General features: G+C 45.8%; 1 protein-coding gene across 1 annotated transcript in view; it reads left to right on the forward strand.

Annotated features, from left to right (window-relative positions):
- The window catches only part of SYN3 (synapsin III), a 502974-nt gene that overhangs the window by 400427 nt on the left and 79894 nt on the right, over nt 1-22653 (forward strand). Inside the window, exon 6 of the mRNA XM_017880821.1 lies at nt 15709-15771. Within this exon, the coding sequence (XP_017736310.1) occupies nt 15709-15771 (63 nt within the window). The remainder of the gene's footprint in view (nt 1-15708; nt 15772-22653) is intronic.

A 22653-nucleotide genomic window follows, 5' to 3' on the forward strand; every position in this document is an offset into this window, starting at 1 on the left:
TGGCTCACACCTGTAATCTCAGCACTTTGGGAGGCCGAGGCAGGCAGATCACGAGGTCAGGAGTTCGAGACCAGCCTGGCCAACATAGTGAATCCCCGTCTCTACTAAAAGTACAAAAATTAGCCAGGCATGGTAGTGCGCTACTGTAATCCTAGCTACTCGGGGGACTGAGGCAGGAGAATCATTTGAACCCGGGGGGCAGAGGTTGCAGTGAGCCGAGATCGTGCCATCGCACTCCAGCCTGGGCAACAGGGCGAGACTCCGTCCCCAAAAAAAGAAACAACAACTCTAGCTCAAGCCCTCTGCTCTCAGATGGCCAAAGATACAACAGTGGATAAGACAGAAAAGGTTTCACATGGGATGCGAGACCCTGGTTCACCTGTAAAAATCCTCCTTCTTCCCAAATGTTAAAAATTCATGAGATGCCCAGTTAGATATAGAAATCATTTCTGATCCAGGGCATGGCCAAAGTATTACCCATATATCTGAGATTTGCTAGACATTTATTTGCCTTCATGGTCTGCAATCACTGGAAATACATATCCAGGTCATTCTAAAATATATTTAAACATCAGACACCATCCATACAACAGAATACTGTGTGGCAATAAAAAGGAATGAAGCACTGGTAAATGCTACAACATGGATGAACCTTGAAAACACACAAAGTGGCTGGGCGCAGTGGCTCACGCCTGTAATCCCAGCACTTTGGGAGGCCGAGGAGGGCAGACCACCTGAGGTCGGGAGTTCAAGACCAGCCTGACCAACATGGAGGAACCCCGTCTCTACTAAAAATACAAAATTAGCCAGGCGTGGTGGCAGGCATCTGTAATCCCAGCTACTTGGGAGGCTGAGGCAGGAAAATCACTTGAACCCGGGAGGCAGAGGTTGCAGTGAGCCAAGATTGTGCCACTGCGCTCCAACCTGGGCAACAAGAACGAAATTCCGTCAAAAAAAAAACACGCGCACACACACACACAAAGTGAAGGAAACTAGTCACAAAAGGCCACATATTGTGTGAGTCCATGTGTCTGAAATGTCCAGAATAGGGAACTCTGTAGAGCTAGAAAGTAGAGCATTGGTCATCAGAGGCTGGAAGGGGCTCCAGAGAAATGGGGAATGACTGGTACTATGCACCAGGTTTCTTTTTGAGTGATGAAAATGTTCCAAAATTAGGTTGTGTTGATGGCTGCACAACTCTGTGAATAACCTACAAGTACTGAATTGTACATTTCTTTTTTTTGGAGGTAGGTGGGTTGTGGTGGGGAACAGAATCTCAATCTGTCACCCAGGCTGGAGTGCAGTGGCGCGATCTCGGCTCACTGCAACCTCCGCCTCCCGGGTTCAAGTGATTCTCCTGCCTCAGTCTCCAGAGTCGCTGGGATTACAGGCGCCTGCCAACACACCCGGCTAATTTTTGTATTTTTAGTAGAGACCGGGTTTCACCATATTGCCCAGGCTGGTCTCGAACTCCTGACCTTGTGATCTGCCTGCCTCGGCCTCCCAAAGTGCTGGGATTACAGGCATGAGCCACCACACCTGGCCTGAATTGTACATTCTTTTATGACTAGTTTCCTTTACATTTCTAAAAGGGTGAATTTTATGGTATGTGAATTGTGTCTCAACAAAGTTGTAAAATAACAGCTTTAAACAGTTTAAAAATTCAGGCACCATCTCTGCACCTATAGTGGGTCAGATTTCACTGAGTCACATAAAAAGGTTATGCAAGATTTATAGGATAAAAACTGGGCAGAGGTCAAGTGCAGCGGCTACGCTTGTAATCCCAATACTTTGAGCGGCTGAGGTGGGAAGGTTGCTTAAGCCTCGGCGTTTGAGGCCAGCCTGGGCCACAAAGCAAGACCCTGTCTCCTCAAAATACATTTTTCTTTCTTTCTTTTTTTTTTTTTTAATTAGCTGGACATGGTGGCATATGCTTGTAGTCCCAGCTACTGGAGAGGCTGAGGCAGAAGAATTACTTGAGTACAGGAGTTTGAGATTACAGTGAACTATGATCACGCCACTGTACTCCAGCCTGGGCAACACAGAAAGAGCCTGTCTCTTAAAAAACAAAACAAAACACCAGGCAGGGTGTCATCACTAGAGTTTAAGTATATTTCTGCACAGGTAAATAAATACATAGAATCATTATTTATATAAGGAATATCAGATAAATTCATTATTCAATTTAACGATAACATTTATTTATTTATTTATTTATTGAGACAGAGTCTCACTCTGTCACCCAGGCTGGAGTGCAGTGGCGCGATCTCGGCTCACTGAAAGCTCTGCCACCCAGGTTCACACCATTCTCCTGCCTCAGCCTCCAGAGTAGCTGGGACTACAGGCGTCCGCCACCACGCCCAGCTAATTATTTTTTTTATTTTTAGTAGAGACAGGGTTTCACCATGTTAGCCAGCGTGGTCTCGATCTCCTGACCTCGTGATCCACCTGCCTTGGCCTCCCAAAGTGCTGGGATTACAGGCGTGAGCCACCGCGCCCGGCCCAATTTAATAACTTTAAAAATAATTTCAAAGCAGATATTTTTATAATAAATAGTACAAAAGGAAAACTTTAAAAGAGAAGAAAAAAAGAGCAATGGCCATTGCTGTATCAAGTACCCATTTGAAGGAGGGGGAGTTGTACTGATTTTAACTGCGTGTCAGTTTAAATTATCCCCAAAGAATTTCTGGCTAGGATCCAGATACCTATAACACGTATTTTACATGGAAACTCAAATCTTCACAAAAACCTCGGTCTCGGGTGTGCTTATTCCCATTTATAGATAAAGCAGCTGAGACTAGAAAGGCTAAGAAACTTGCCAGGGGTATCCCCATAGGAACTGACACGATATTCAAACGCAAGTCCGCCTGGCTTCAAAGCCTACCTTCTCTCTTCCAGCTAATTTCATGGCACTGCACAAATAGTTTCTCGGAACCAGAAGAAATGCGTTTGCCTACAGCCCCAAGCAAACAAGTATTTCTTCTATGCAATACCAAGACAACAGTACTTTTAAACAAAAGCTTACATTTATCTTTAATCTTAAGACATTATATGTGTGAACATCAACTGAAGCAAAGAAATGTGGATACTGAAGTAATTGTTATTTAACTATTTTCTGAAGTAACCAAGAAGAACAGTAATTCCCATATTAAGGATCATCTGACTTGGGCTGGGCGCAGTGGCTCGCGCCTGTAATCCCAACACTTTGGGAAGCCGAAGCGGGTGGATCATTTGAGGTCAGGAGTTCGAGACCACTCTGGCCAATATGGCAAAACCCCACCTCTACTAAAAATACAAAAAAATTAGCTGGGCATGGTGGCACGTGCCTGTAATCCCAGCTACTCGGGAAGCTGAGGTGGGGGAATCGCTTGAACCCAGGAGATGGAGGTTGCAATGAGCCGAGATCACACCAGCCTGGGTGACAGAACGAAACTCCATCTCAAAAATGAATAATTTTTTAAAAGGGTCGTCTGACTTGAAAGAGGTGCTTTTCCCCATTTACAGATGCAGCTGGAAAGAGACTGTCAAAAAAAATAAATTATAGCAGCAAGCCCCAAGGGTTTGCCATCCTGCGGCTCATGTATCCATGGGGCTTAGGGTGGTCTTCGCTTCCCGGTCATTTAAGGTCACTCAGACCCTCCCCAGAGCCACAGTTTGCTGGGGATGTTGTCTGTATGGTGAGTGTCACCCAGGAGGATCCTCGTGGGAGACTGAGCCTGTTCTATGCTATAAACATCACACAGGCAAGAACAAGAAAAGCAGACAAATACTGCCATCCTATCAGTTTGTTTATTTTTGACTATTCCGTTTCTCAGGGAAACAGGAAATGTAAGAGAATGGAATATTTGTTTTTTGGTAGGGCAGGTTTCGTTTCATTTTTCTGAATATGCTACTGGTATTTTTCTAAGACACACTAAAGGTGGAATGAGGTGATGCAGGGAGCTCAGAGGTAGGATTTGAAGACCAGAGAGGTCCGGGCTGGGCAGGGAGACCACAGACCTCACTCTGCAAACATCTCCTGGGCCCTCCTGTGTGCCTGACCGGGGTCAGGACAGGTATAAGGATGAAGAAGGCAGGCAGGAGCTCTATCTTGGGCACGCTGGGTGGGTGGTGGCAGCGTTTACTAAGGTTGGGGTACAGGAAGAGAAGAGAACATTTTTGATGGGAATTCATGCAGTTGTTTGGAAATGTTGAGTTTCAAGATCTGCAGCAGCACCTGGTGGCCGGGGTCAGGAGGCAGGTTTGTCATTCAGGAGAGGCCTGAGGGTTCAATGTTGAGTAGCCACAGACACTGCCCCACCCTTCTCGTGGAGTCAGACATTCCTCAACAATCACGCAGATCCATTTAAAATGGCTAAGAAAGAAGAAGAGATGAGTAGGTTGTGACATAGGCCGTGAGATGCAAGCCAGCTGCTTGGGGAGGTGACATTGGAACTGACTTCTGAAGCATGCAGAAGAGTTGGCTGAATGAAGAGAAGCATGGAGGGACTTCGCTGCAGGCAATAAAAACAGCATATGCAAAGGCCCTGTGGCCAGAGGGGACAGCATTAGTATCCGGGCTGGGGAGAAAGCCAGTGAGCCTTGGACAGAGAGGCTGATGCGGGGAGTGTGGGTAAGATGGGTTTGGGGCAGAAGGCAGGGGTCAGACCACACAGAGCCCTGTAAGCCATGAAGTTTTGTCTTAACATATTTGCATTTCCACGTTTCACTCCTCTAGGTAGATTTGTCACAACATGGCAGAATTACAGAAGAGATGCAAAGGTCATCTTGTCTGTGCTCCTTCTCCTGACGGGAGTGTCTCTATGTGCCGTGCTTAAAATTCCAAGGAGAGTCTGTCAGATGCTACACACCGAGGTTAAGCTTTATGAAGCAGCTGTGGGGATGCCCCTGTGCTCTCTGTTGCATGAGTCTGTTTTAAATGTCTACCACAAACCCCATTTCCGGACTGCCCCATTTCTGTCAAAGGCTTCGTAACGTGCTCCCTGCTCACAAGCTGGGCCTCAGGCTTCCTTCCCTTCCTGCTTCCAAGGAATAACAGATCAGCCTTTGACGTCCCCCGGCCCACCCTTGCTGCCGTGCCCCTGAGATCATAGATGCGGAAGAGATGAAAGCAAGGACAGACTGCCGTCCTACGCCAGGCCAGGCCCTGGGCATCCTCTAAGTTCATTTGCGCTTCTCCACTAGCAACAACCGTCCAGTGACCCACTCCTCAGTGACCAAAATCTATCATAATGTCCATTCCTCCCATCAATCTGGTGGGATTCAAGTGATCTTCCTATTTGGGGCATGAGGAAACTGAGTCACAGAGTGGTCAGTGACTTGCCCAAGGGCTCACAGCTATAAATGTGGGAGCCAGAAGTGAACTGGTGTCCTTCTACCACTGTTCATGCTGCTGCCACCTTGCCCTGCCCTGCCCGGTGATGACAGCAGCCAGTCTTGTCCTAACAGGTCTGCTGGCCTCCACCCACGTGCTCCAGTTCTGGGTGCAGGGGAAGTGCTAGATGATCATAGTAGTCCAAAGGAGGTATCATACGGGAGGGAGCAGGGGCAGGCGGGTCTGGCTGAATCCTAGCTCCTCCACTTTCTTGCTGAGTGATCTTAGGCCATAAACTTCACCTCTCTTTGCCTTTATTTCCATATATGTAAAATGGAATAAAGATAGGAGCTACCTCATAGAAGAAGTGTCAAGAGGCTTACGTGGGGCGATATATGTAAAGTGCTTAGCCCCATGCCTGGCACACACTAAGGGCTCAAGAGATACGAGCTGTTGTTTCTGCAGCCTCCCGAGAACTCTTCCTAAAGCCTGCTCTACAGGTGTCTACCCCACTGCATCCAAACCCTCGACGGTTGCCTGATATCCATGAAACACAGTTCAAACTCCTACCTCTGGTGCCAGGCACCTCACAAGCTTGCCATTCCTGATCTGTCCACCCTAATTCCAGCTGCATCCCGAACAAACCTTCCACTCGTATCAACCTTACCCACTCTTTGCCCCCACATTCCTCCTGACTCCGCCTGTTTGCATATGACTTTTCCCACGTGTCATGGAAGACTTTGTCTAACAGCCATTCAACAAACACGCTTACTGTGTGCTGGGCCTTGTGGAGAGTCGAGAGATGCAGTGGTAAACAAAACAGCAAAGGTTCCTGTCCTCAGATCACCTACGGGGAGTGGAGAAACAAGACAGTTGAAAAAAAGATGAACGTATAATTCTAAATGGTGTCTAGAGCTAGGAAAAGAGAACTCTCAGAGTGAGATAGAGAAGATAACAGGAAGCACCTACTGGAGACCAGTGGCCAGGGAGGGCGACAGAATTTCAATGGAGACATGAGTATGAGACGAGACTGGCCTAGAAAAGACTGTGAGGAAGGGTCTCTCAGGGAAAAGGGGAACAGCATATGCAAAGACTGTGGCCGGAGGGAGTGCGGCACATTCAGTAAAGAACTGAAAGTCCAGTGGGCTGGAACGTAACTGGGAGGTAGGAGTTGGGCTGAGGAAGAGGAGGGAGACACAGGAGATGAAACAGAAGGCATGGGGGAGAGCTGGATCAGGCAGAGCCTTGGAGGCAGGAAATGGAGGCCAGGTCCTCCTGGAAGTCTTCCCAGACCTCAGTCCTTAATTTCCTCCTCCAGATTCTTCTCGATCTTGATTTTCCCATCACTTGCATAGGACCAGACTCTGCCTATGTAAATCTCGAGTCAAGAACATAGGAGGAGTTGCCTCCTTTGGTGGGAGGCTGCACGGGTCACTCCAAAGTCCTGGTTCTCTGACTCTGTGGCTTGAGGATGCGGCTGTGACAAGGCTGCCCTGGGTTTCCACTCCCGTCTCTATCGTCCCAAGGGAACACCCAGCATGGGCACTGGGCTACCCCCACTTATTGTGGTTTCTTTGGGTTCTTTTGAATAAAGCCCTTATCTGGGTGGGATCTCTGTTTTCCAAAATCGTCTGCCCTTCTGACAGGATGTCAGGCCTCTTACGCCACTGGGCAGTGCTTCACTCTGGGCTGCCCAGGGCATGTGAGCGGGACAGGGAGCCTGTGAGAGGCTGATGCAGACCTCGGCATCCCCAGGGGAACTAAATAAAGCTATTGTTGGGAAGGGAAGAGAGAAAATAGCCGGCAAGATGTTTTTTGTCCTCTGTGACCTGTCTGTGTTTGGGGAGGGGCTGGCATGTTGCAAAGGGGTAGAAGTGGGAATGGCCTTCGACACCCATTTGAACAGCTTGGGAAGTGGGGGGTGGCAGGAGGACAGCAGGGCAGCAGCACCATCTTCACTGTCTGACTTCAGGCAAAGGGCTGTGTTTTCTTCCTTTCTCCCTTTCTCCCTTTCTCCCTTTCTCCCTTTCTCTCTCTCTCTCTTTCTTTCTTTCAAGTCTTGCTTTGTCGCCCAGGCTGGAGTGCAGTGGCACAATCTTGGCTCACTGCAAGCTCTGCCTCCCGGGTTCACGCCATTCTCCTGCCTCAGCCTCCTGAGTAGCTGGAACTACAGGCGCCCGCCACCACACCCGGCTGTTTTTTTATTTTTTTGTATTTTTAGCAGAGACGAGGTTTCACCGTGTTAACCAGGATGGTCTTGATCTCCTGACCTTGTGATCGCCCGCCTCGGCCTCCCAAACTGCTGGAATTACAGGCGTGAGCCACCGCGCCCGGCCAGCACTGTGTTTTCTTTCGTATAACATGGGGGAGGGAAAGGATGCTACCATCCATAAAGTGCCTGGTCCCATTCCTGGCCCTTACATGACAATAAATATAGTCATTTTAGCCTGGAGGTAATATGGTGGGTGATTCACCCCGTACGCAATGCCGTGGCATCCACTTTCATTTCTTGAGCTCTAACAACTGACTTTAGAAACCGCAGCCTGGGCGACAGAGTGAGACTCCGTCAAAAAAAAAAAAAAAAAAAAAAAAAAAAGAATGTCTGCAAATTCTACTTGTTCTACCTTTAAAAATCTCCTGGCCTGGCCTGGAGGAATTAAAACACTAGCTCATAAGGACATGTGTACAAAAACATTTAATGAGCTCTTGTTTATAGTAGCAGAGAGAGAGAGAGAGAGAATGAATAACACAAATGTCTATTAATAGGAAACCAGTGCATGTGTACATGTGTAGATGGTACAGCTATTCTTAAAACTATCAGGATTGGCCAGGCATGGTGGCTCACGCCTGTAATCCCAGCACTTTGGGAGGCCGAGGCAAGCAGATCACAAGGTCAGGAGATCAAGACCATCGTGGCCAACATGGTGAAACCCCATCTCTACTAAAAATGCAAAAAAAATTACCTTGGCATGGTGGTGGGTGCCTGTAATCTCAGCCACTCAGGAGGCTGAGGCAGGAGAATCGCTTGAACCAGGGAGTTGGAGGTTGCAGTGAGCTGAGATCGCACCACTGCACTTCCAGCCTGGTGACAGATCGAGACTCTGTCTCAAAAAACAAACAAACGAGACAAAAACAAAAACAAAATCTATCGGGATAGGACTATCTTTATTGACATGGTAGGAGGGGTGTATATGGTGTGATGTTAAGAGATAAGAACTATTTTCAAAAATATAGACAGCCTCAGCCATATCCGTGCATACATGTTTGCAAAGATTGCACGTGGTGAGAGATGGGGAGGACTACATCCCAGCCACACTGGGGAGGTGAGATTAGTTACCTGGTCCGGAGAAGGGGAGTGGGGGAAGATAAAAGAAAATAAAAATATCTGTAGCAAAAATAAGAAAACACTTATGGAATAATATTAAGTGAGAAGATAGATGCAAAATTTTACCTTGAATATTGTTATAAAATATCCTGGGGTTTTATTGGACCTATAAAATTACAAGATAACGTGGACCAATACAAACACTGATTTGGTTAAATGATGAGATTGTAGACAATTTTTGTCTTGAATTTCTATGGTCATTTTAATACTATTATTTCAATAAAGCAGTATCACAAAAAAAGAAAAGAAAAGCTCCGGGAGTGCTCCCACTCCCTCTACCATCTCTTCCCAGTCCAAGCGCAACTGGTGGTATTTAGTGTCTTTACAATCAATTCCAAACTGACCCCTGGCCCTTCAGTCACCCCTAGCACAAATCCATCCTGCCCATAGCTGGCAGGTCACTCCCTGGTTCCAGAACTATCCTGCTTCCCCACTGTCCATCCAAGCAACCTGAACTCCCCTCTTTAGTTTCAAAGGCCCCCAATAATCTGGCCCCAAATTACCTCTTCTGTGTCCGCAGCACTAGCCCGGAGTCTCGCCGGCCCATATGTGGTTCTAAAAAGAATGCTGTTTCCAACAAGTCAAAGTAAAAAATGGCAAAGGAAATTTTCCCCTAGTATCAGGAAAATCCATTGCTTTGGATGAATTCTGAAATGTTTTCTGTGAAATATCTTACTTAAACATTCTAAGATTTTTCTAGATTGAGGCGGGAGGATTACTTGAGGTCAGGAGTTCGAGACCAGCTTGGCCAACATGGTGAAACCCTGTCTCTACTGAAAATACAAAAATTAACCGGGCATGGGGACACACTGGTCCCTGGTGCCAAAAATGTTGGGACCTCTGCTCTGGAGACTTGCACATGACCGCAACCTACCCCACGCCTTCCTGTCATGCTGCCTCACTCTGGTCTTTCATTGTACAGCCCATGGGTCCAAGCAGATAGTAAACCCTTTGAGGGCAGAAATCTTGTCTCAACCTTCGGTGTGCCCCAACCAGCACAAGACACAGAACAAGTCACATAGTTCTCATTCAGTCGTGCCCACATAATTGATTTGATATCATTTTATTGACCACTATCATGGGGGGGGAAGCATTTATTACACCTCAGATATGCATGTGATTCCCAGAAAAGTGTGCCTTAATAGAGAGAGTGCTTGACGGAGGGTCAAGACACATAAACTTGACTTCTGGTTCTGCCTTCGTGTGCCTTGAAAAACAATCTCGTCCCTCTTTGGGCTTTGGTTTCTATCAAGACGTGTATTTGTTTTCTATTGCTGCCCTAATAAATCACTGCAAACTTAGCAGATTAAAAGAACCGCTCCCCTCCCCCTCCCGCCTTATTATCTCACAGTCCTGTAGGTCAGAAGTCCGGATGGTACAACGGGGTTCTCTGCTCAGGCTCCCACAAGGCTGAAATCAGGATGCATTCTCCTCTGGAGCTCGATTCTCCTCCAAGGTCATTCTTATTACTGGAAGGATTCCGTTTTTTGTGACCATGGGTGTGAGGTCCCCATTTTCCTACTGGCTCTCAGCCAGGGGCCACCTTCATCTCCTGTAGACTGTCCACACGCCTAAACACATGGTCCCCATTCATCTCAAAGCAGCAATGGTATACTGAGTCTTTTACATGATTTCAACCGCTCTGACTTCCTCTTCTGCCACCGGCCTGAGAAAGTTATTTGCTTTCAAAGGCTCGTGTGATCAGATGAGGCCCATCCTTATTTTAAGGTCTCCTGTGCCATATAACATAACATGATATGATAACATGATATGACAGTCTCATCATACTCACAGGCACCAGTGGTCACAGGGTGTTATCTTCGAGGCGATTCCTAGAATTTTACCGACCACAACACTGTAACATGAGGGTTCCATAAGGTAATTGATCAGGTTCTTTCACATTGAAAGCGCCAACCTATTGTCACCCTTTGACTCTGTGCTCTGGTGTGATCTCCTGGTTTTCCTTTGTTTGATTTCATTTCGTTCCCTCCGTTGTCAGCAGATGCTGCCAGGCCAGAGCCTTCTCTCTCCTTCCTTAATCATCTAGTCTTCCTTTACCTCTCCCCTGACCCCCACAAAGCCAGAGTCAATTCCTTCCTCCCCTCACTTCTACTTTACACTTTAGGTTTCAGCACCATTTGGTGCTAAGCAGTGTTACATTCCTTATTTCTGCTTGCCCAAAAAGTCCTGTGAGTTAGACGTGATCATCCCCATTTTGCAGATTAGAAAACTGAGGCTCAGAGAGGTTAAATATCTAATCTGAGATGAAACAGGGAGTAAATGGCAGAGCTGCTGGCACTCCCGCAACCGTGCCCTTTCCAGTTCTCACCAAGGTAGCGTATGATCAGACTTGAGGGGACAAAAGGGAAGAGAGAGAAAACCCATTTCCCCTCACCTCAAACTCCACGTTAAAATGAGATGAAAGTGAAGCTCCCTTAGTGATCCAGGCAGTCCCTGGACTGCTGGAGGTGCCTAAGGTCTGCATAGGTTGGCTGGGTGTGATGATTCAGCCAGGTAACAAAAGTCCTTTGGTGAAAAAAAAAAAAAGAATATTTGTAGTAATATTGTTTATAACTGGAAAAATAGAAACCACCTAAATGTTCATCAGCGAGAAATGGAAAGTGGTGATGTAATCATGAAATGGAATACTATGCAGCAATGAAGATGAATCAGAGTTATACATATCAAGGTACATGAATCTTACAAACATTATGTGCACAAAAAAAGTTGTATAAGAGTATTTCTTTCTTTCTTTCTTTTTTTTTTTTTTTGAGACGAGGTCTCGCTCTGTTGCCCAGGCTGGAGTGCAGTGGTGCGATCTCAGATCTCAGCTCAATGCAAGCTCCGCCTGCCGGGTTCACACCATTCTGCTGCCTCAGCCTCCCTAGTAGCTGGGACTACAGACGCCTGTCACCACACCCGGCTAATGTTTTGTACTTTTAGTAGAGATGAGGTTCCACCGTGTTAGCCAGGATGGTCTCGAACTCCTGACCTCGTGATCTGCCTGCCTCAGCCTCCCAAAGTGCTGGGATTACAGGCATGAGCCACCACGCCCGGCCAAGAGTATTTCTTATACTACTTGTATAAAGGTTTGTGAGTTGGTTTTTTTGTTTGTTTGTTTGTTTTTGAGACAGGGTCTCACTCTGTCACCCAGGCTGGAGTGCAGTGGCACAGTCATAGCTCACTGCAGCCTCCAACTTCTGGGCTCAAGTCATTCTCCTGTCTCAGCTTCCCTAGTAGCTGGGACTACAAGTGTGTACCGTCATGCTTAGCTAATTGTTTTTTATTTTTTGTAGAGATGGGAGTCTCACTATGTTGCCCAGACTGGTCTTGAACTCTTTGTCTCAAGTAATCCTCCCACCTCAGCCTCCCAATGTGCTGGCATTACAGGCATGCACCACTGCACCCAACCTTATAGAAAGTTTAAAATTGTCTAATATATATTGCTTGGGAATCATATGTACTAGTAGAATTACAAATAAATGCAAGAAAATAATAAACATGGAATTTATATAATGGATACCTCTGGGATGGGAGGTATGAGAGTGTGATCAGAAAGAAGTACATCAGGGTGGCCAGGCGCAGTGGCTCACGCCTGTAATCCCAGCACTTTGGGAGGCCGAGGCGGGTGGATCACAAGGTCAGGAGATTGAGACCATCCTGGCTAACAGGGTGAAATTGTGTCTCTACTAAAAATACAAAAAATTAGCTAGGGGTGGTGACGGACACCTGTAGTCCCAGCTACTCGGGAGGCTGAGGCAGAAGAATGGCATGAACCCAGGAGGCGGAGCTTGCAGTGAGCCGAGATCACGCCACTGCACTCCAGCATGGGCGACAGAGCGAGACTCCGTCTCAAAATAAAGAAGTAAATCAGGGGCTTCAACTGTCTAGGCAATGTTTTATTTCTTAAGCAAGCTGATGTCCATAGTATTGCTGTTTAAGGCTTTTGCCATATGTGAAATATTTCATAATTATTATTAAGTTAACAAGTTATAACCACCAGGAGTATTCTCATCACATAATATTAAGTGGAAAGAGCAGGAAACAAGATTGGATATCCACTATACTCCCAATTTTGTAAAACAGAACAAATCAAGGGAAACTTAAATATAGATTTTTTTTTAAAGAGCAGCAGATAATAAACCAAAACTGTTAGAAGTCTGAGGATGATTTTTATTGACTTCTTTATACTTAAGGTAATTGATGTCTATATCAATCAATAAGGTAATTAATGAGGTTTTTTCAATTAATTTTTTTTTCCAAAGTTTTTTTTTTTTTTTTTTTTTTTTGAGACAGAGTCTCACTCTCTCTCCCAGGCTGGAGTGCAGTGGCGCGATCTCGGCTCACTGCAAGCTCCGCTTCCCGGGTTCGTGCCATTCTCCTGCCTCAGCCTCCTGAGTAGCTGGGACTATTTTCCAAAGTTGTTATAGTGAGTACTTATTGCTTTTGGAATCAAAATCAAATGTTGCTGTTTTTTTAACATGTATGTATTCACCACAGACACCAGGGTATGGTAAGTTTTAGCCTAAAATCAAGAAAAAAAAAATTATGGCCGGGCACAGGCGCTTCTGGGGCTGGAATCCCAGCACTTTGGGAGGGTGAGGCAGGCGGATCACCTGAGGTCAGGAGTTCAAGATCAGCCTGACCAACATGGTGAAACCCTGTCTCTACTAAAATACAAAATTAGTCAGGCGTGGTGGCACATGCCTGTAATTCCTACTAATCGGGAGGCTGAGGCAGGAGAATTGCTTGAACCCAGGAGGCAGAGATTGCAGTGGGCCAAGATCGTGCCACTGCACTTCAGCCTGGGTGACAGAGTGAGACTCTGTCTCAAAAAAAAAAAAAAAATCTGTTNAGTACTTATTGCTTTTGGAATCAAAATCAAATGTTGCTGTTTTTTTAACATGTATGTATTCACCACAGACACCAGGGTATGGTAAGTTTTAGCCTAAAATCAAGAAAAAAAAAATTATGGCCGGGCACAGGCGCTTCTGGGGCTGGAATCCCAGCACTTTGGGAGGGTGAGGCAGGCGGATCACCTGAGGTCAGGAGTTCAAGATCAGCCTGACCAACATGGTGAAACCCTGTCTCTACTAAAAATACAAAAATTAGTCAGGCGTGGTGGCACATGCCTGTAATTCCTACTAATCGGGAGGCTGAGGCAGGAGAATTGCTTGAACCCAGGAGGCAGAGATTGCAGTGAGCCAAGATCGTGCCACTGCACTCCAGCCTGGGCAACAGAGCAAAAATCCACCTCAAAAAAAAAAATCATTTAAAGTCTACTGCAGGCCTCTCTAGTGCTAGACTTTAAAAGGGAACTGTTCACACCAAGCTGGGAGTCTGACAGACCCAAGTTCAAGTCCCAGCTCCACCCCTTCCCAGCAACTGACTTGAGTCTCGATTTTCTTATCTGTAAAATGGTGATTAAAATACTTTCCGTGGTTGCCTTTTGAGGCCAGTGTGGGGGTAAAATGAGATGAAGGCTACAGAATGGCTTCGCGATGCACGGGTGGCCTTCTGCAGAGGCTCAGCAGCTACTACAGGACAGACCAGGCAGGAGACATCAAGAGGACAAGGCTGGGTTCCTTCGGTGCCCACAGTGTAAGAGGACAGACAGTGCTGTCCACGGACAGCCAAGGAGAGGGGGTCAGGATGGCCCCGGCTAGGAATGGTCCACTTGGAAGGAAGTGATGTTATTAGTACATAACTGGGAGGGATAACCTTTGGCCTCAAGCAATGCAAAATGTACTTCTAGAAACTGAGAAAACACTCTCAAAAAATGTACGAACAACATGAAAGGGGGAAAGCAAAGCTCAGACCTGAGTCCTGGCTTCCTGGCTCCCTGGTTAAGTGATGGTGGCTGTGGGAAGTACACAATCCTCCCAGCCCAACTGTCTCACTTGTGTCGGAGGGAGAAGCGTGCACGCCTCCTACGTCTTGCTAAGAGGCCTGATTGAAGGACAGATTCAGTACCGAGCACCTTCCTTGGATCAGGCCGTGTTCTAGGAGCTGGGGGTGCAGCAGGGAACCCACCAGGCAAGGATGCTGTCCTCAAGTGTGGCTCCCTAAGGGATGTGACACAGAGAAGTTGCTCAGCACGGAGCCTACATGGTGCAGTCAATAAATGCTTGTGCCAGAGGCAGGCATGGCCACTATGGTTAAGCAGCCTCGTATGGTGGCCTGGGGAGGCTTAGGGGAAGTAATGAAAGTTTTCAGGTGGTTGAAGTGTTATTTGAAAGAATAATGGGCCTGGTGCAGTGGCTCACGCCTGTAATCCCAGCACTTTGGGAGGCCAAGGCGGGCGAAACACTTGAGGTCAGGAGTTCGAGACCAGCCTGGCCAACATGGTGAAACCCCATCTCTGCTAAAAATACAAAAATTAGCCGGGCATGGTGGCAGGTGCCTGTAATCCAAGTTACTTGGGAGGCTGAGGCAGGAGAATCGCTTGTACCCTGGAGGCGGAGGTTGCAGTGAGCCGAGACACCGCCATTGCACTCCAGCCTGGGCAACAAGAGCAACACTTCATCTCAAAAAAAAAATAATAATAATAATGTAAGACAGGACTATGCTAGGAATCATTAAGCTGCCATTCACTGAGTGCCACACATGTAATAACTCAATCTTCCCAGCAACCCCATGGGATACTATGATTGTGATCTTCATTTAACAAATGAGGAAACAGAGGCACGGGTCAGTGCAGTGACTTGCCTGAAGTTGCATAGCGGTAAAGCCAAAATTGGAAACCAGTCGGTTTGTCCTACTCCATTGTCTGCAGCTTGGTGGGTGCCCCAGACAAGCTGGTCTTAAGAGCTCAGAGCTTCCTTTGGAAGCCAAAAGCACTGACACTGAGAGTGTCTGGGCCATGGCAGGGTGACCATCTGTCAAAGCATTCTTGTGCGGATTCCCGACCATATCAGATGAATGGATATTTCTATGGAACAAACAGCGCCCAGAGCCTTGGTGGCAATGCTCTGAGATGCTAAGAGTGACTTCTTCTTGTCTCTTTCAGGTCACAGCCCCACACTTCCCGGTGGTGGTCAAGCTGGGACATGCCCACGCTGGAATGGGAAAGGTATGAGAAACAACCCTTCTGCTCACAGTGGACACAGCTAGAGATTCCCCAGACTACCTGTTCCTCTCTCCCTCTGTCCCCCATCAACCCCTTAGCACAGGCACCCAGAACAGAGTGTTAAAAAGAATCCACGGTACATCTCCCTCCCCTCCCAGCCCACCTTCCTCGGAGCTCCTGGTGCACAGAACATCTCTCCAGTTCGGTCCATCCTTGCCAAACCCTACCTGGAATTGCTAACTAATCATTCTCTGTGATTGTGACTGAAGAGAAAGGGATGTAGAGCGTTTTATTGACTGTAATTCTTTTGTGGGGGGTTGTTGCCGTCATCTCCACAGCCTTGTTGTAAGCCCATGTCTTACCTCTTTATTACTGTATTAGTCCGTTCTCACACTGCTATAAAGAAATACCTGAAACTGGGTAATTTTAAAGAAAAGAGGTTTAATTGGCTCATGGTTCCACAGGCTGTACAGGAAGCATGGCTGGGGAGGCCTCAGGAAACTTACAATTGTGGCAGAAGGCAAAAGAGAAGCAGGCCTGTCTTACACAGCTGGAGCAGGAGAAAGAGAGAGAAGGGGGAGGTGCTACACATTTTATTTTGTTTTTGAGACAGAGCCTCACTCTGTCACCTAGGCTGGAGTACAGTAGCTTGATCTCGCCTCACTGCCACCTCCACCTCCCAGGTTAAAGTGATTCTCATGCCTCAGCCTCCCGAGTAGCTGGGACTACAGGTGCATGCCACCACACCTGGCTAATTTTTGTATTTTTAGTAGAGACTGGGTTTCATCATGTTGGCCAGGTTGGTCTCAAACTCCTGACCTCAAGTGATCCACCCGTCATGGCCTCCCAAAGTGTTGGGATTACAGGCCTGAGCTACCACACCCAGTTACACACTGTTTAAAAGTGCTACACACTTTTGAACAACCAGATCTCATGAGAACTCACTGTTACAAGAACAGCAAGGGGAAAATCCGCCCCCATGATCTAATCACCTCCCAACAGGCCCCTCTTCCAACAATGGGGATTATAATTTGACATGAGATTTGCGTGGGGACCCAAATCCAAACCATATCAATCACTGTAGGACTGACACCTAGAAAATGACAAACACATCTGGCTCCATGGAAGAAGCCACCAGAGTCAGTTAAGTGCAAAAGTCAATAATATACTATATTTCACACAGTCACACATAACATCCTGACAAACTGTATTGGTCAGACTGTTTCAGTTGCAAGTGCCAAAACGTTCAAGATATTAGGATGTCTGAGATAGTTCTTGGTAGATTCGAGCAGAGCTGGATCCAGGAGTTCAAATGAAATAGAGCCTGATCTCCCTCTTTGTCTCTTGGCTCTGTTCGTCTCTACTTGGCATTTTCTTCAGATAGTCTAAATGGCTGTGAGCCACCCAACCTGGTCCCTAAGCTCACCATCTCTAAAGGATAAAGACCCTCTTTTTGTCTAGCACCTCTGTATGTAATCCCATGGAACCTTGTTTGGATCATTGTGCTTGGCCTCAACAATGGGATGTGGAGATGGTTTAGCCCCAGTCAAACCATATGCATCAGAGTCCCATAGGAAAGGGGGCACTGGGTCTCCCACAGTTTGCCTCTCAAGCCTCTGGCTCAGAAGCAAGTGGGAACATGTGGATCTCAGTACCTGCCACTCACATTGGAGGGGACTTGAGCCCAGACACAATGCCTAACACAGTGGATCCTAGATAAAGTACAGCTGGAGCTAAACAATGTGGGGCCAAGTAGACATCTTGCTTTGAGTAGGCCCACCCAGACATGAATCATTCTTCACCTCACACCTACAGTCGTCCCCACCCTGCTATGCCTTCTGTATGCCTAAACTCCATTCCCTTCAGGCAGTCTAAAAAGGAATGGGTCAGCCGGGCATGGTGGCTCACGCCTGTAATCCCAGAACTTCGGGAGGCCAAAGACGGCGGATCACCTGATGTCGGGAGTTAGAGACCAGCCTGACCAACATGGAAAAACCCTGACTCTACTAAAAATACAAAAATTAGCCGGGCATGGTGGCACATGTGTGTAATCCCAGCTACTCGGGAAGCTGCAGCAGGAGAATCTCTCGAACCCGAGAGGCGGAGGTTGCGGTGAGCCGAGATTATGCCATTCATTGCACTCCAGCCTGGGCAACAAGAGTGAAACTCCATCTCAAAAAAAAAAAAAAAAAAAAAAAGGGAAAAAAAAAAAAAAAAAGGGAATGGATCCGGCAGGTCAGGGCATGGCCCACAGCTTGGACATCTGCATAAACTTGAGCGAGTTACCATCTAACTTCTCCTGTTTCCCTCATCAGTCAAACGATAATTCTAATAACTACCTTTAAAAAGAGTCCTCCCTTCAGAATATATCTCTCTAGAAAGTACACAACTTGAGGGCAGGAAGTTCTGCCTGTTTTTCCACTGCTGCATCCCAGGGCCCTGAGTGGCACCCGGTACGCAGGAGCCCCCCTGTCCTACTTCTTGCTTGGGTGGATGAATGAATGAACCCCTCTTTAGCCCTCATCCTATGTCTGCCCCCCAATTCCCTCACCTCCCACTCCCTCTTCCACCTCTGCATATGGCTCCAGCCCCCTTCACTCCACTAAAGCTGTCCTGTCAGTGGTCTCCAGTGATCTTCTGTTGCTAATTCAGTGGGCCCTTTTCTGTCCTTATTGGAATCTCCCTCTCTCTATCATTTAATGTGGCTGGCCATCCCTCTGTCCCAAACTGTCTTTATAGTGGCCTCTGGTGCATGCTCCTTTTCTGGCTTTCCTCCTTTCTGTCTCTGGCCACTCCTTCTTCATCTCCTTCAAGAACTTTTCTTCTTGCATCATCCCTAACCATGGCTATTCCATCTGCACACCATCCCTGAGTGCTCTTGTCAACTATCTCAGCTTCAGCTGCCATCTGCATGCCAACAGACTCCCAAGTTGCCTTTTTCCTTCCCAGAGCACGAAGCTCTTATATCCAGTTATCTCCTCTATGTCTCTATTTTATCTCCCATGGAAACCTCAGACTCTAAACATCCCAGACCAGGCTCAGCATCTTCCCAAACACCCTCACCTCCCTCCTTCCCCTCCTCCTCCTCCTCTGCTTCCTCCTGTGACCTCCATCTCTGCAGCAGGAACCACCAGTCATTTGGTTGCCTCAAAACAGAAATCTGGGAGTCATCTCCCCCTCCTCCATGTCCAAATGGTCTCCAAGTCTTGTCAATTGCCCCTTGTTAATGTTTCTCTGACCTGTATCTTTCTCTCCACCCACTGCCACCATCTTGGACAGCTCTGGTAAAGTCAAAGCATTCCCAAGAATTAAACTCTGTGCCTAAAGCTTAAAATAATCCCCAAATGACATAAAAAGAAGGAAATACTTAAAGAGATGAGAAACTCAGGTCCAGAAGGGCCTCCCAAAACATGGAAAGGAGGGGGCACTCCAAGGATTAAAAAAAAATGACACAGACCAGAATAAACTGAGGTTTGCAAAACTGCTGAGATCCGGGGAAAAGGACTTTTCTCCTTATGTTTGGAATGAGAAAGCTTGCAGGAGCAGTCTAGACCAAGTTGACGAAGCAAATGATGTCATGTTCATAGCTGAGAGAGAGAAAAACAAAGCTGGTACCTCCTGTGGTACATTCACCATCTCTTGAGAGTGAAGATTGTCCTCCTGGAGACAAGCAAAGAGAACATTGCTAGAAGAAAGCTGGTAAGGAGGCTGTCAATGAGCTCAGTGTTGCTTGAAATCTACCCAGGCCCCCATGGATGGAATTGCTGGCCTATCCCAAACTATACTTCACTCCCTTGTTCTTTTATATTTATGGTGCCTACTCTATGCTGAGAATCAGAAAATCAATAGGACCCAGTCCCTGTCCTCAAGGAATTGGAGAGACAGTCGCATAAATATGCATAATGTGTTGTTGGGGGCCTGGTAGAAGGCTGTGCAGAGGGTATGAGGCTTAGAGGAAAGAACTTAATTCCACCTAGATGGAAAAGGCATTCTAGGAGAATTGAGGCTTGATTTAGAAAGACAAGTGCATGGCCTTCATTAGTGCTGGTGATTAAGAGCATGCCCAGGAAAGGAGAAAACTCAAGTAGGAAGAGGAAACCTGGCATCAGGGAAACTGCATGCGGTTGGGTGTGCCTGGAGATTTAAGAAATCCTAACAAACAAAAAAGACTAGAAGACAAGAGATGGAACAATTACCCCCTTGTATTAAAACAAACAAAAAAAAAATTGGACATCATGAGAAACAGAAATCAAAATATAGTGAAACTCTTATGCCATTTTGGGAGTGCTTAAACAGTGGTCCATATTCATGGGGCTACCATAAGGTCCTTAGAAGTCAGTCAGGTTAGACAAGTGGTTGAGAGGAAAATGATCTGCCCCCAGGTGGGAGGCATTTGGACGTGTCTGGAGGAAATTTTATTTGTCATAACTTGGGGATGGTGAGGGTGTAGTACTGATATCTACCAGGTAGAAGCCAGGGGTGCTGTAAACATTCACAGTACATAAGACAGCTTCCCATGACAAAGAATGGTACTGCCCCAAAATGTCAATACAGTCGATCCCACTTATCTGCTGGCGATACATTCCAAGACCCCCAGTAGATTCCTGAAACCACAGATAGTTCTGAATCATCCTGTTTATTCCTCTACATGCCTATGATAAAGTTTAATTTATAAATTAGGCACAGTGCCTTTGAACTTTGGGGCCACTATGAAGTAAAATAACAGTTACTTGAACATTCCGTGACAACGGATCCGGTAACTGAGATGGCTCCTACGTGGCTAACGGGTGGGTGGCGTATACAGCACGGACGTGCTGGACACAGCGATGATTCACGTCCCAGGCAGAATGGAGCTGGGTGGTACAAGATTTCATCACGCTACTCAGGATGGTGCGCACTTTAAAACGTCGGAATTGTTTATTTCTGGAATGTTCCATTTAATGTATTTGGACCGCAGTTGACCGTGGGTAACCGAAACCACAGATAAGAAGGGACTACTGGAGTATCAAGATTGAGAAACGTCGGACAAAACTAACTTCATTTCCTTTTTTGGAGATTTTACCAGACTAGAAACCAGAGGAAGCTGTGGTGACAATAGAGTTCAACATGTTTCAAAGCATGTTCTGAAGAATTATAATTACTCAGGATGCCAAAATATATTTTTGTCATATAGGTTTGGAAAACTCTGCATTAAAGTAAGCTTTTAGTGCAGAACTTCTTAGAGTCATAAATTTTGTCATATACATTGTGGGGGTACAAGAATATGGAAAAGTAAGCAGAAATTCCCAGATTTATCTGACTCCAGAAACCTTTGGCCATTTTCTGTTGAGATGGTTGTCCTTTTATTAATTTGTAAGAACATCTCGCATTTGAAGAACATTAATGCTTTGTCATACTTTGGAACTGTTTTCTCCTTTTGACAATGACCTGTTCGCCTTATTATTCAGTTTTTAGCAATTTTTAAAGTTTTTTTTAAATACAGCCATATGTCTCCATCTTTGGAAGCAGAGTGTTATTATAGCAGCTAAGGGTGTTTATTTGAATCTAGGTCACACCACCTAATAGTTGTGAGACCTTAGATAAGTTGCCTCCCCCACTTTAGTTTCTTCTTACGTAAAATGAACGTAGTAATAGTATGAGCTTCATAAGCTGGTTGTGAGGATTAAGAGACATTATGTATGTCAAGCACGTAGCTCAGTGCCTGGAACAAGTGGGCACACCAGAAATATGACCTGTCATTATTAAGAATGTTCAGACCTGCTGTGGGGACCCAAAATCCAACCTAAGTCAGTAGGGGAGATACGACTAAATAGCATCATATGTCAGAGACTTTATTTCACTTGGCTACAAGTTTAGTATGACTCAGATGAGGACTGGGTTGCCAAAAGCTCTAATCAACAAATGCCAAATAAATAGATGAAAATAGGCTCAACTTTATTAGTCATCAGGGAAATGCAAATTAAAACCACAATGAGTTGCCACTTTATAGCCACGAGAATAGCCAAAATTAAAAAGATTAATAATGTTAAGTGTTGGTGAGAACATGGAACAATTGGAACACACATGCAGAAAGTATAAATTTTTTGTAAAAGCATAAATTTGTACAACCACTTTGGAATATAGCTTCATATTGCCTACTAAGCTGATTACACAGGAGCTATATCAGGTATAGCCAACCTAAGTACATGCATGTGTGACCAAAGCACATGATTATACTAGCTTTGTTTATAATTGCTGAAAATTCATGTGTCCATTTAACAGAATAGATAAATCAATTGTGGTATATTCATATAAATGGAATATTTTCAGCAATAAAAATTAATGAACTACAACTACATATAGCAACTTGAATCTCACAAACACACCATTTAGTGAAATAAGTCAGGAACAAAAGATTGCCTATTTCTATAGTTCCATTTATACAAAATTTAAAAACCAGGAAAACATAACTATAGCATTAATTCACATACATGTTTAGGTGATAAAACTTCTAAGAAAAGCAAGAGATTATCACCATAAAAGTCAGAACAGAAGTTATCTTTGGAGAGGAGGGAGGGGATAGTCATGGAGATGAGGCAGAAGTGGGCAAAGTTCTAGTTCTTGATTTAGGGGGTGGTTTTGTGGGTATTTGCTTTGTGATAGTTCATTGAATTGTTGTTTTTTGTTTTTGCCCTTCTTCATAGTTGTGCTATATTTCAAAATAAGATTTAAAAAACATAATTCACTCTTAGGATATATGAATGGAAAGATGACACCCAAAATGAAAATGAGAGCCCTGCACCTAGCTGGCCAGTCCACAGCCAGAAGATTGTGTTGTTTTGGGTTGCACCAATTTTGGGTATTTGAGAGGGATAGTGACAAATTAATGTATGGAAGAATGAACCA

The sequence above is a fragment of the Rhinopithecus bieti genome, unplaced genomic scaffold, assembly GCF_001698545.2.
Source record: "Rhinopithecus bieti isolate Rb0 unplaced genomic scaffold, ASM169854v2 scaffold_12783, whole genome shotgun sequence".
Lineage (NCBI taxonomy): Eukaryota > Metazoa > Chordata > Mammalia > Primates > Cercopithecidae > Rhinopithecus > Rhinopithecus bieti.